The following is a 13,267-nucleotide window of genomic DNA, read 5'->3' on the forward strand; positions in this document are numbered from 1 at the left end:
TCTCTCTCCTCTTTCTCTGTCCCTCGTTCTCGTTCCCTCTCATTTAACCCCCTCTCTTTCTCTCTCTCGCGCGCGCTCACTCTCTCCCTCTTCCGTTCTCTCGCTCTCTATCCCTACTCTAACCTCTGTCTTTCTCTCTCTCTCGAGTTCTATGCCTCCTATCTTCGTCTCTGTTCCGCTCTCTTTCCTCCTCCCTCTACTCCCCTTCTCCTTACATACACACACATACACACACACGAGCGTGTACACAACGCGCATTTACACGGACGTGTATTTGTACACGGGCACACGGGCAGAGAGCAGCCGCTCGTTGCAATGCATCGTTGTGACGGACGATTCGTACCAAGTGCGTATACACGCGGGCACATGCATACGTGATTTCGACCGGGGGTACATGGTGTTGTGTGTTTCGCGAACTGACTGGTCGAGTGGAACGACGCCGCGTGCCGTCATCGCGACGACGGCGACGGCGAGCACGGGGCGATGACGACAACGGCGGCAACGACGGCGACGAAGACGCAACGTTTCGCCTTCTCCCGCTCGTAGGCAGTACACGGGATTGTGGGTGACATTACAGAGGAACTTGGTGATATTAACCGTCGCGCGCGCGAGACTCGAATAATATGGGCGACACCGCTGCTGTTGCTGGTAGGCTCGCACTGCTTCGAACGGCCGTCGTCGTCGTATCGGCGTCGATTGATTTTTGAGGCAAGAAACACGCGATTGCGAGTCTCCGCTCTGCCGAACGCCGAGCACGCCCGTCCGCGTCCGTCCGTCGTCGTGCTGGCCACGAAGGCGGCGCGCCTCGCGCTAACAATTGGCCGTGCGATTGCTGCTGCTGCGACCAGTGTAACAATGAATACGACGTGGACTCGCGTTCCTCGTGAGAAGCCTTCGCGCGCGCGATAAAGCGCCAGTGGTGATCAGAGGACTCAAAGTGTGTGACTCTCGTGGCTTTCCGCGAGATTATCTGACTGGCTGGACGACGCGGATTGCGATCGCGTGAATCGCTCATGCCTGATGTCTCTCGTGTTTTGAACTGTGTCGTTGTGTCACATCGACGATTTGAATTTTTTTCCGTGTCTGTTCTTTGAGCGAACTTCTGCCCGTGAACTGACCTACTTCAAAATATTGTGACGAATGATTGTAGATTAACAGTACGATGTATGAATTCGGAGTACTTGTCCGAGAGTTGTGTTTGTAAAATGTGAGCACGTTTGTCAGCTGTGCAGTTTATCAAAATTGATATCTTCATTCATTATTCAGACTTACTGTACCGTATTATCTTGGCAAAATTAACAGTGATACAGTTGTGAATTTGAGATCGTACTGTATGTGTTGAAACCTGATCACACTTGATCCTAGATTGCCAATGTTGGTTACTTTGACAGACACTTTGAATAATAGTTTAATGCAAAAGAATGTTCGTAATTGCTATTACTTTTTCCTTTTGTATATAGAAAATAATTCTAGAAAAACATCTTCTATAGAAAAACATCTAGACAGGTTATAAGTAAAGAGATATTTCAAAAGAATCTAAATTATTTCACTTGAGTAATAATAAATCAGCTGCTACTACTAACATTGCCAATCTAGGTATAAGGTCTATCATTTAAATCTAATTTGTGACAAATTCTAATAGTGCCAAGTCTCATCCTGTGATTCTGTTTGTGTTGCAGGAGTTATCAGGACAGAATAGTAACGACAGTTCGAATGGACCAGCTTGCCCAGGGACACCAAATTCTCAGGGGATGAGACCTACCCCGTCACCTACAGGATCCACAGGTTCTCGCTCGATGTCCCCTGCTGTTGGTCGGTCTTTTTTACGTCTGTCTCTTTTCTCACTCGCATTTGTACTTAGTAACAAAACTTGTAATTGCAGATTAGCTTATGCAGAATGTCCCAGAGTTATGGAAACACTGTTTTGGTAGTTTGTCTCTTGATAAGTTTTTAATTTGTTAGAATGGATAGCTTAGTAGATCTCTGGGATATTCTGTATATTGTATTTAATGTGGTTACGTAAATAATTGGCATTTGCAACAGTGAAATTTAAATGTAATTTGTGTGCTGTAATACTTTGTCTTTCACTTTCCTCTTCTGTTCGCATTGTATTGGTGTGTACCTGAGTATGTATCTAAAAAGTACTTTCCTAATGTGCAGGCCAACAAAACGTTCAGATGCCTCCTCGTCCGTCGAGTAGTCAGTCGGATGGTAGTGGACCAGCACGCATGAGTCACTCTCCTATGACCACTCAAGGTACATACTTTTGTTCCTTCCACTGTCATTGTTTATTCTCACGAAACTTCTTCCTGGTTTTGCGTTGTGAATTATCACGCTGAAGACCACTAAAAACGTTCGTCGGTTTCAGGAGCCTACCAGCAGCCATTGGGTCCTTCACCACACATGCACAGCTACAAAATGAACAGCAGCGGTCCTGGCGTGGTGCAACCAGGACCCGGCTCGACATCTCTTGGTGGCATCAGCCCCATGGGTGGTGGCATGGGGTATGCAGCCGGGGGAACCGCTGGCGGCCAGCCTGGGGGTTATCATGCGCAATCTACGTATCCACCTCCACGTCCTCATATGCAGTTTTCGCAAGGATATCCGACACCGACCAACTCACAACCACCACCTAACAACCAGTATCAGCCTCCCAACAGACCTAATAATCTGGTACAATACCCACCATACACGGTAATTGTCAGCCTTAATTAGTAGCGTAATATCCGTTGGATTTGTATCAGGTCAGTAGATGCTAATGTATCTCTATTGTCTTTCAGCATAAAATGGGGTTCAACAGCGTGCCACCGGGGATGCCACCCAGCCCGGGACCACCGCAAGTTTACGGTACCAGTGGTGCGGCAGGTATGGTACCGCCGGGTGCTCCAGGGGTGCCCGTTATCGGTAATATGGGGCCGCCAGCGAGCTCCATGGGCCCACCACCGCCGTCTCCCAATCACATAAGCAACCAACCGCCACCTACCAGTTCAGCGGTGCCGCACTTGCATACCCCGGCAGCCACACCGCCTCTCAATCATGAGGGTAGCCCGATGCCACCACCGAGTACCACACCAAATTCACATCCTGCTTCAGCACCGACGCCAACTAGCCACAATTCCGCAGATCTCACAGCTGAGACTTCCAACGACAGTGGCATAACTACTACCGCTTCAGGTGCGGAAGTATTTTTCATCATGGTATCTTCTTTTTGTTATTTATTGTCTTCTTACGCGAATGATTAACGAAATTGTATTTTGTGCGTAGGTACGTCAGCTATAAATGTCATATCTACTTCAAGCGGTACTGTCACGTCTGTAATAACGACAGGTCCAGACGGCACGTCTCTGGATGAAGGCTCACAACAGTCAACGTTGTCTAACGCATCAGCCGGTTAGTATAGTTTCTCACAATCATGTATCTTAACTCGTTCGTTATTAGCGTCACATATATGAAAGCAATAATTTTCTGTGTCCATAAATAATGTCAATTTCTACCAACTTTCTCAATTAAACGTTAATCTGAATTTAAACCTTTGTCTGAAGAGTTCAAACTTGGGTTGAAGTTTAGTCAACATTGATAGAGAGGTATAAATAAAATGGACGTAAGTTTGTTTTATACAATTATGGAAAAAAAAATACGAGATGGTCAGGAGGATTCCCCAAGTAAATTGTGGTAGCGAATACGTTAAGATCAGCACGATAAAGCTTTTACCATTGTTTCGGGCATATACAATTAATCGTAAATGAGTGTATGTTCTAAACAGCTTCTGGTGAAGATCCAGCATTTACGCCAAAAGTGCGGAAAGAAATGATGGGAGGATATCATAGCCATCCCGCAACACCGCAGAGTACAGTCCCGTCTCCTGGTGCTGCTAGCATTAATTCAATTCACGAGGAATATTCTGACATGAACAGTCCTGGTTGGCCACGTACTCCTGCTAGTCCTGTACGTATCTCAATTTCAACTTCTAAATCACTACACATCTACACATATCAATGAGGTTATACACACATGACACACATAAATATGCGCGCGTATGCTAGCAGTCTCAAATGATATGATATATTCTGATGTACTAAAATGACAGTTAACTGAGCACTTCAGATAAAGTTGAGATATCATTGCTTGAATCTTCAATATTTTAATATTTTACAGGTGTTTAACAGTCATGTGCCTCAAGACCCGTACAGATCTAAGGTTATTGTTTTTTCACTACAAATATTTGCTATATCGTCAAAATGCTAACTCCCCTTTGCACTCTACGCTTTAGGCTTTTACTCCGTACTAACCTTTTTTATTTTGCTTGGCACATACACATAATAGTAATAATACAATAGCTTATAATACCTATGAAAGTTACAAATCTAAAACTACGTTACTCTTGATTCATATTGTCTTTTATACACTTCTTTTTTTGAATGATATTTTAAAGTCATTCATTGATGTTGATTAATATTTTAGATTGAACAGAATATTGTAACAATGTATAAACTAATTTAACATGAGTTAAATACTTTGCCATAATTTACTTTTGCAAGATTATAAGAAAAATATAATGCAATATGCAGTGCAATAAGCAATATAATTTTATACAATAAAAAATAACACAAAATATCGCTAAAAATTGTAACATGAAACGATACAATACGTAAATGCAATTTATTAAGAAAATATATATATATATATATATATATATATATATATAAGATTTAAATTTTTTTTGCACACCCAATACTTTACGTATTTTATAATTTCGAATTGATTTTTAACACTAATTTTTAACATCCATTATTTGCATAACAGCAGAACATTTACTTATCATCAGCATGCATTGAATTACCAAGCTGCGTGCTATGCATCACGCTGTCCCATTACGTCCTAGTTAATATTATATTTGTTAAATGGAAACTTCTTTGAACCGCACTTTGAAGGGGGAAGACTTGTATTCTCTAAGAATAATGACATTTCGTGTTACAATCTACCGATTTACCTGGTGTAAATATATCTCACTAATGGTAATGAAGGACACATTAGCGGCTGGTGTTGATTAGAACATTGAATAAGTGGGAAAAGATGTACACTATAAGTATTGAAAAAAATGTGTCTATGCATGTTAGATATAGACCGCGATTACGTCCGCAGCTTCGCAACGATAATCATTCTATGTTCTGGTATGTTTAGATCGGTAATATGTATATAATATATTCTTATTGAATCTATATGTTTATGAAGTTTCACATATGATATGACGGTGTACTAAAACGATGCATAATTGTGCGATTTTCAGAAGCCAGATAGCCTGGCAAAATTATACGAAATGGATGACTCGATGGAACGAAGAACTTGGTTGGACAAATTGGTCACTTTCATGGACGAGCGAAGAACACCGATCACCAGCTGTCCCACCATCTCCAAGAACCCCCTCGATCTATTTCGGCTATACATCTACGTGAAGGAGAGGGGGGGCTTCATGGAGGTATGCAAGGTGCAGTGTAGTTCCATCTAGCCCTCGGTGTCTTACGTAGTTCTATTGTTTCAATATTGTTGTATGTGTTTTTTGCATTCCTTATATATGCCTTTACACACATGTTTGGGGTGTCCTTTGTCGATCACTCTGTTGTCAAACAGTACTCGACGATACGAATTTTCGCAAGTACCTCTGAGGTCGAGTACAATGAAGCTCTCTTGATCGACAATTTGTCTGACACACTTCAAAACACGCTTTATTTTACTTGCTGAATTTTTCTATGCTGAATTATGCATGATACATATATAGTTATACATATATATATTTTTATATATATATACATCGTACTACTTTTGTGCTACACTAGTATTCCCTTTCTCGTGTACTGTGTAAAACATAAAAAAGAAAAAAAGGGTTTAACATATCTTTTCTTAAAGTAGTCGTTCAACGAGTATGGAAACATCCTGACCTACAAACCTTGGTGCTATATGGAATTATTCTAATAGTCACAACGAAGATAAACTTTTAATGTCAAAATGTAATAACGGTAATTCGTTCCGATTGTTCTCTGTATATTTCACTCATATATTTTGTTTTTCTTTTTTTTTTTGTATTTGCATGCGTTTAGAGATTACGCCATTCCGTGCCGATATCATCTTTGAGAGTGGTATCTCGCGCCAAAGCCGGCCGATGCCTTTCGTCTTACGTTCTGCGTTTTCTTTTTCTTTTGGTCATGCAGATTTATTTTTATCTGTGTGAAATTCGACGTGAAGTCACCAACTTGGCGCGAGCGTAGTGAAGAAAGTGAGTTTCTTCCTTTAGGTAACGAAAAATAAAACCTGGAAGGATATCGCCGGTCTGTTGGGCATTGGTGCGAGCAGTAGCGCGGCTTATACCCTACGCAAACATTACACGAAGCATTTGTTGGCGTTCGAGTGCCACTTTGATCGCGGTGGTGTGGATCCGCAGCCTATCATCAATCAGGTTGAGGCGGGCTCGAAGAAGAAAGGATCCAAGGGAACTGCTTCCGTACCATCACCGGGTAAAGATAAATTTACTGCAAAGTCTTATATATTTTCTTAATTTACATGAAGAATAAAATAATAATCATTATTTTGAATATCTTTGAAATCTGAGAGTTAATTTTCTTAAAGATCTTTGAAGCTACCCCATCTGAAGGAAAAAGTATTGTCGACACAAGTTTCTGTACTATGCAACTTCCGTTATTTCGAAAATATTAAAGATAGCAATATTCACTGCTTCATCTTACAATGAATTATATAAGTGTTAAAATTTTTGAAATTTCCTTGTTTACGCAGTTAACTTGCATCGAGACGCTCAGAGGAACTAGAGATGGCTTTTTTTTTTTGTAGGTTCTTCCAATTCTCAAGATTCCTTTCCTGCTGCGGGCTCGAGCAACACCTCGATGGATGGTTACGGAAGTTATCAGAGTAGTTACGCGGGTGGTACACCAGGTGGTCCGTCGTCGGAGTACACGCCACCTCCACCTAGGCCACCCAGTCAAAGTAGCGCACCATCGGCTCATCAAGGTATGTCGGCACAGTTCACATACCTTGACATCAGTTACTTATGATCCGGTTCATTTAATAGCGCTTGCATCATCGAGAAACGCTTTTACGCCATCGATGCCGTTCCCATCGAGCGGTCTAGCAATTTTTCAATTTCCTTCTCTCTTCCACCAAGTATCAAACATGTATCTACTTCATTTTTTAAGCGCAGGCAGCATAATTTAGTACTGCTACAAAGAACTTAATATTGTTACAAAGCACAAATCTCTCGTGTCGCTGACTAACATCGTTGAGAATCATTAATAAAAAAAACGTGCCGTTAACAAAATCTCATGTCTGTTTTCAGGGATACAACAAGGCAGTTACCAGAACACTGGCTCTTACCAGAACTACCCGCAAGATCAGTACATCCGGCCGCAGGGAAACGCGTTGTCTCAGCAAGGAGAGTTCAGTCAGCCGTACTCACCTAGGTCGCATTACCCTCCATACGTACCAGATGTCGACAGGTAAAAGAATGTCACTATCACCTACATACTTGGTATCTCGCATTTCATAGACACGAATTATTCATGTATTGTGTTGCTTTGTCGTGCACAGAGGATATCCCGGCGGTAATATGCCGCCGAATAACGCTACCGGACAGGATATGTACAACAGGTACACAAGTGGCCAGCAACCTGCTAGCTATCCCACGGGAACACCGCCCAACGCGCGAAGCAACAGCTACCCGTCAGGACCACAAGCTCACCCGGCCACTGTGCAACAACAAACGGCGACCAGTCAGCCTTCCTCGCCCTCGCAGCCGCCAGCTGCATCGTCATATTCCTGTCCGCAAGATTACTATCGACAAGAACAGGTAATTGTTAATACGTATATATTTTTATTACTTTAGCTACAATTTAGCAGTACTAAATTACTAGGAAGAGGACTTAGTTTACAAAACGTAACCTTAACCACACTCATCATGTAATTATTAATAATTTGTTGTATCAAACAATAGTTATTAAAATATGCTTAAGTTACTTACAGTGTGTGTGTATGGAACTTTTGTTGAACAATTCTCTTTTTCTATGTAACATTTAAAATATCTGTTTATGGATATTGCAGAGTGGGTACGGGGCGCCCGGTGGAACTCAAATATATACCGGAAGCGGATCGGCTAACAAGAATATGCCACCGCCGCCTCCGGGTCCTACCCAACCTAGACGCCACCCAGACTTTGCCAAAGACCAACAATATCCTCAATATAATCAACAACGACCAGCGTATTCAGGTGAATCCCAACGCTTGAAAAATTGCGTGTCTTACTTCAATAGCAGTAGAGACTTGAAAAGTCAAAGGAAATTAACGATCGTTTATTAATCAAGGAAAATTCACTTTGTTCAATAGGATGGCCAAATACTACCAATCAGTACAATAGTAATAGTGGAAATAATAGGGTACAATACCCGACCCAGCAAACACAATCGCCATCGCCGCAACAACAGCAGCAGCAACAACAACAAGCATCCCAGGTGGTGGGCGCCCCTGCACCACCCGCTTCAGCAGTGGTGGGCGGTATGTCCAGTAGTCAACAGTGGGCCAGCCAACAATCGAACAGGTCTTCGTCTCAACCATCTCTGAACGCTATAGCACATGCACCACCACCGCCGTGGGATCATCGTTACACGAATCAACCGTCCCCTTTATATCCAGCACCCGGAAATCATCAGGTACTGCTTCATCTTCTTTACTTTCCTACTAATATTTACAATTTAACATTAACTTGTTAATATCTTAACAATTTTCTAGATTCTATATAATTTATATAAAACTCAAATATAATAAAATATCAATTGAAGATAACATTTCTCCGAAAAATTGACATCTTTACTTCTTGAAAATTGACATCTTTGATATTTTGTATTGTTAACATCTGTTTGATCATTTCTTGCTGTGTGATCATAATCAATGTTTGCTCAATGATACCTTTGTGTCGTAAACTAAATATCGTTGATACCTTGCGCAGAATCAACTCGGTGTGAGTCCCATGATCAGTCAACAACCAACGTCAAAGAGAGAAATGACATTCCCTCCTGACAGCGTAGAAGCAATTACGCCTCTTTTGTACAAGCGACGAAAACTGACGCGCGCTGACGTGACGCCAATTGAAGCTTGGCGTGTCATGATGTCTTTGCGATCGGGTCTCCTCGCCGAAAGCTGCTGGGCCCTTGACGTATTAAACATTTTGTTATTTGACGATTCTTCCGTAAGTATCTCTCTGACGTATTATCTTCATAATAATACTATAGTAAAGAGAGTCCAACAACTTGTCGTTGCACAAAAGACACGATTTATTTACTTTATAAATTAATCGTTTGCAGGTAAGTTATTTCGGATTAGCACACTTACCCGGATTATTGGACGTTCTGCTGGAACACTTCTCACGCGCCCTCACCGACATGTTCGAAACATCTGTGAGCGACGACGATCGTTGGAACCAAGCCACGGATGGTCCGGAAGTGGATCTCGGCGCGGTGACGCGTCCGATCGATCCCGAGGACCGGACGAAACTGTTATCGACATCGAATTACACGTTTCTCTCGAGGAGAGGTCGCCCGGTGAAGATCGTGCCTAGAGACGACGACTTGTTTGTTTTGGACAGCAGGAGGCCTTGGGATCATCAAGAATGCGAGTCGGAGACCGAACCTTGGCAAGTCGACGCGAACGCGACCAAATATATCGTGACGTGTTTCCAGTCTGAGGTGGGCACGGTGCCTTTCGCCCGCCTTCTGAGAGACGAAAAACCGCCGTTGTTGCAGAAGGAGGTCGAGAGCACGGATTCTAAGGACGAAGCCAAAGTGGACGTCGGCGTCCTCGAGACGGTAGATTTCACACACAAATCCGGCGAGCTTGGCGACAAGCCCAGTAAGGACAGCGGCGAACGTAAGCAATTGGACAAGAAGAAGAAAACAAAGACCCTCAGCGACGTGCTGTCCAGGATCAAGAAGGAACCCTTGGAAATGAACGATCTCACGAGAGAACTGTTCGAGAAAAAGAATGACGGCTTCAAGAAGGAATGCGACAACGAGACGAAGGCGAACAATAACATGGGCGAGCATTTCGGCAGCGGCGACTCATCGAAGAACGACGAAGATTCGCTGCCGACACAGAACGGACTGAACGACTCGACAGCAGTGTCGGCAATGACGTCGGCAGTGGTAGCGACGAGCAATATCGACATGGACAAGATCGAGGTGAAGATGGACCCGACCGAAGAGCACGAGATGTCGACGAGGGACGACAAGGAGGGACCAAGATTAAACATAAGAGATCCGGCCGGCACTCTGAAGCGACGGCGGATAAGCGACTACGAGGACGAGAGTTACTCCAGGGACGAGGCGAGCCTCTATCTGGTGACGGAGACGCAGGACAATCTGGCCCGCCGTTGCGTGTGCCTGTCGACGATCCTGAGGAATCTCACCTTCATCCCAGGCAACGAGGCCGAATTTGCCAAGAATGTCACGTTTCTTAGTCTGCTCGGCAAGTTATTGCTGCTGCATCACGAACATCCGGTTAGGGCGCAGAAAACTCGCAACTACGATCGCGAGGAGGACGCTGACTTCGCGGACTCGTGCAGTAGTCTGCAGGGTGAGGGAGAATGGTGGTGGGATTTTCTGCATCACGTGAGAGAGAATGTCCTAGTGATGGCCGCGAACATATCCGGCCACATGGACCTCAGCCAGCATCCGGAAGAGATCTCGCGACCTGTCCTCGATGGTCTGTTGCATTGGGCTGTGTGCCCAGCAGCACACGGCCAAGATCCCTTCCCCACTGTCGGTCCCAACTCCTCGTTGTCGCCGCAGAGACTTGCGCTGGAGGCGCTGTGCAAATTATGCGTGACCGAGTGCAACGTAGACCTGGTAGTGGCGACCCCGCCGTACTCCCGATTACAGAGACTATGCTCCGTGTTGACCAGGTTGCTGTGCCGCAGCGAGGAACAGGTGCTGCGCGAGTTCGGCGTGAATCTACTACACTTCCTGTCGGCCGCGGACAGTGGCGTCGCGCGCACCATCGCCTTGCAGACACCCTGTGTTGCGTTGCTCGTCGCGTTCATCGAACAGGCCGAGTCAAGCGCCCTCGGCGTGGCGAATCAGCATGGCCTAGCGGCGCTGCGCGACAATCCAGAATCGATGGGCACCAGCCTAGACATGTTGCGGCGCGCCGCCGGCACGCTGCTCAATCTCGCCAGGCATCCGGACAACCGAACTCTGCTCCTGCAACACGAGTCCCGTCTGCTCGCCCTAGTGATGAGCCAGATTCTGGATCAGCAGGTCGCCGCGATAGTTGCGCGTGTGTTGTTTCAGTGTTCGAGGGGCACGTAACTCTTTTGTCGGTCGGGACACAATGAAGATGACACGCTACGCGGATGTTTAACGGTGCCGGCTTAGACGACGATGATAAGTAAGACGCACGCGACGACAATGACGATTATGACTGCGTCGTTGTGATGGTAATATATGCTGTGTACTGCTAGTGTGTAAAAGGCGAAAAGAGAGAGAGCGGGAGATAGTGAGAGGAAGTGGAGGAGAGAGAGTGTGTGTGAGATAGTGAGAAGAGAGGGATATTTGTCGGAGAGTTAGAGAGTATAGAAAGGAGAAGAAAGAAAGAAAGAAAGAACAGAGAAAGAAAGAAAGACAAGCAGGCAAGCAGGCAGGCAAGAGACACGCGCGACGAAACAGCGCACGAGTGAAGGAACAAAAGTGCTGAATAGGCCATGGCAGCGCAATTGTAGTTTTATATCGATTAAACAAGAAGTAAGAAAGTTTAATTATCGGTGTTAGAGCGTGTAGGTATACCCGATGCAATCTCCGCCCATCGGTATACCTTCCCTTCGTGAAATGAATAATATCGATAGTGTAAGATATTTCATAGTTAATGAAAGAAAAAAAAGATACACATGTAGACACGTGTACACACATGCATACACGCGCGTATACACACATGCATAAATACACGCACACGTACATACACACTACGTGCATGAAAACGCTCCACATGGAGATTAAAGTTACAAACAAACATGTAGTTCAACATCATACAAGTGTACACACACACACACGCGCGCGCGCGCAGACGTATATACAGATACGAATACATACGCATACATACGCAGTAAAGATGGACTTTCGAGACACACAACGGTCAGCTGCATAATAATATATATACCAAGAAGTATGTCGGCGAACCCTAAAGATGCGATGTGGAACGATATAACGAGGATGACGAATATATATAAATACTAAACGATAATATAATGCAAATTTTTATATTTGCATGTTTTGTGCTGTAATTAGCGAGTAATTAAGATATTTTGTAGATAACACACACTTCCATTGAATCTTATTCGATTTTTGTGCTACGGCTACGGTGGCGCAAATACGTTTGCGGTTGTAGGACCGTAAAAAGTCTCGACTTTAGAAGCACAGGCAGAACTAGAACTGAAGAAAGACAATGCTAGAAGAGAAAAAATAATATGATGTGTGATAACGCCGCTGCTTGAGAGAAAGAGCGAGAAAGAAAGAGAGATAGAGCAAAAGGAATAAAGAGTGAAAGAAAGAACACATGCGAGAAAGAAGGAAAGAAAAAAAAAGTGTGAGAAACGTGTATGTGTATGCGCGGCTGTGTGGATTGCATGCATTATGTATGTATGTATGCATGCGAGATGGATGTATGAATTTGGATGTTGGATACGTGTGTGTGTGTGTGTGTGTGATGATGTATGTATGATGACGTATGTATGATGATGTATGTATGATGACGTATGTATGATGACGTATGTATGATGATGTATGTATGCATGTATGTATGTACGTATGTATGTACGTATGTATGCATGTATGTATGTACATATGTATGCATGTATGTATGTACGTATGTATGCATGCATGTATGTATGTATGTATGTATGTATGTATGTATGTGTGTATGTATGTATGTATGTATGTTTGCATGTATGTTTGTTTTTATGTATGTATGTATGTATGCATGTATGCATGTATGTATGTATGTATGTATGTATGTATGTATGTATGTATGTATGTAAGTTACGATGAAAGTAATTGATTTAATTTCTTTTTCATTATCTACGTAGCAGACAGATAGACGCGTAGTCAATCTTGTATAGATTCGTTACATTATTGTGTAATGAGATTACACACTATTAATGTAAACTTAAATATTAAAGTTTAGCAGCTTTCAATTGTAAAAGTACAGTCGATGTGTGAAAGAA

General features: G+C 43.5%; 1 protein-coding gene across 12 annotated transcripts in view; it reads left to right on the forward strand.

The window, feature by feature from the left end:
- Positions 1-12,099, forward strand: part of LOC116849052 (trithorax group protein osa-like) — a 23,641-nt gene extending 11,542 nt beyond the window's left edge. For 2 of the 12 annotated variants that reach the window (XM_032825809.1, XM_032825816.1), the window contains 16 exons: positions 1,680-1,785; positions 2,161-2,256; positions 2,369-2,694; positions 2,781-3,174; positions 3,265-3,390; positions 3,764-3,945; positions 4,156-4,197; positions 5,288-5,485; positions 6,290-6,509; positions 6,841-7,017; positions 7,343-7,502; positions 7,594-7,852; positions 8,104-8,269; positions 8,386-8,708; positions 9,005-9,244; positions 9,360-11,360. In XM_032825809.1, the coding sequence (XP_032681700.1) occupies positions 1,680-1,785; positions 2,161-2,256; positions 2,369-2,694; positions 2,781-3,174; positions 3,265-3,390; positions 3,764-3,945; positions 4,156-4,197; positions 5,288-5,485; positions 6,290-6,509; positions 6,841-7,017; positions 7,343-7,502; positions 7,594-7,852; positions 8,104-8,269; positions 8,386-8,708; positions 9,005-9,244; positions 9,360-11,360 (5,016 nt within the window). Of the gene's footprint in view, positions 1-136; positions 347-1,679; positions 1,828-2,160; positions 2,257-2,368; positions 2,695-2,780; positions 3,175-3,264; positions 3,391-3,763; positions 3,946-4,155; positions 4,198-5,287; positions 5,486-6,289; positions 6,510-6,840; positions 7,018-7,342; positions 7,503-7,593; positions 7,853-8,103; positions 8,270-8,385; positions 8,709-9,004; positions 9,245-9,359 lie in introns of those variants that run through there. The other 10 variants (XM_032825807.1, XM_032825815.1, XM_032825811.1 and 7 more) reach the window with 9 other exon arrangements.
- Positions 12,100-13,267: the final 1,168 nt, after the last annotated feature.

Source organism: Odontomachus brunneus, unplaced genomic scaffold (genome assembly GCF_010583005.1).
Source record: "Odontomachus brunneus isolate Ranch 3 - 2012 unplaced genomic scaffold, Obru_v1 Obru_scaffold_104, whole genome shotgun sequence".
Classification (NCBI taxonomy): Eukaryota; Metazoa; Arthropoda; class Insecta; order Hymenoptera; family Formicidae; genus Odontomachus; species Odontomachus brunneus.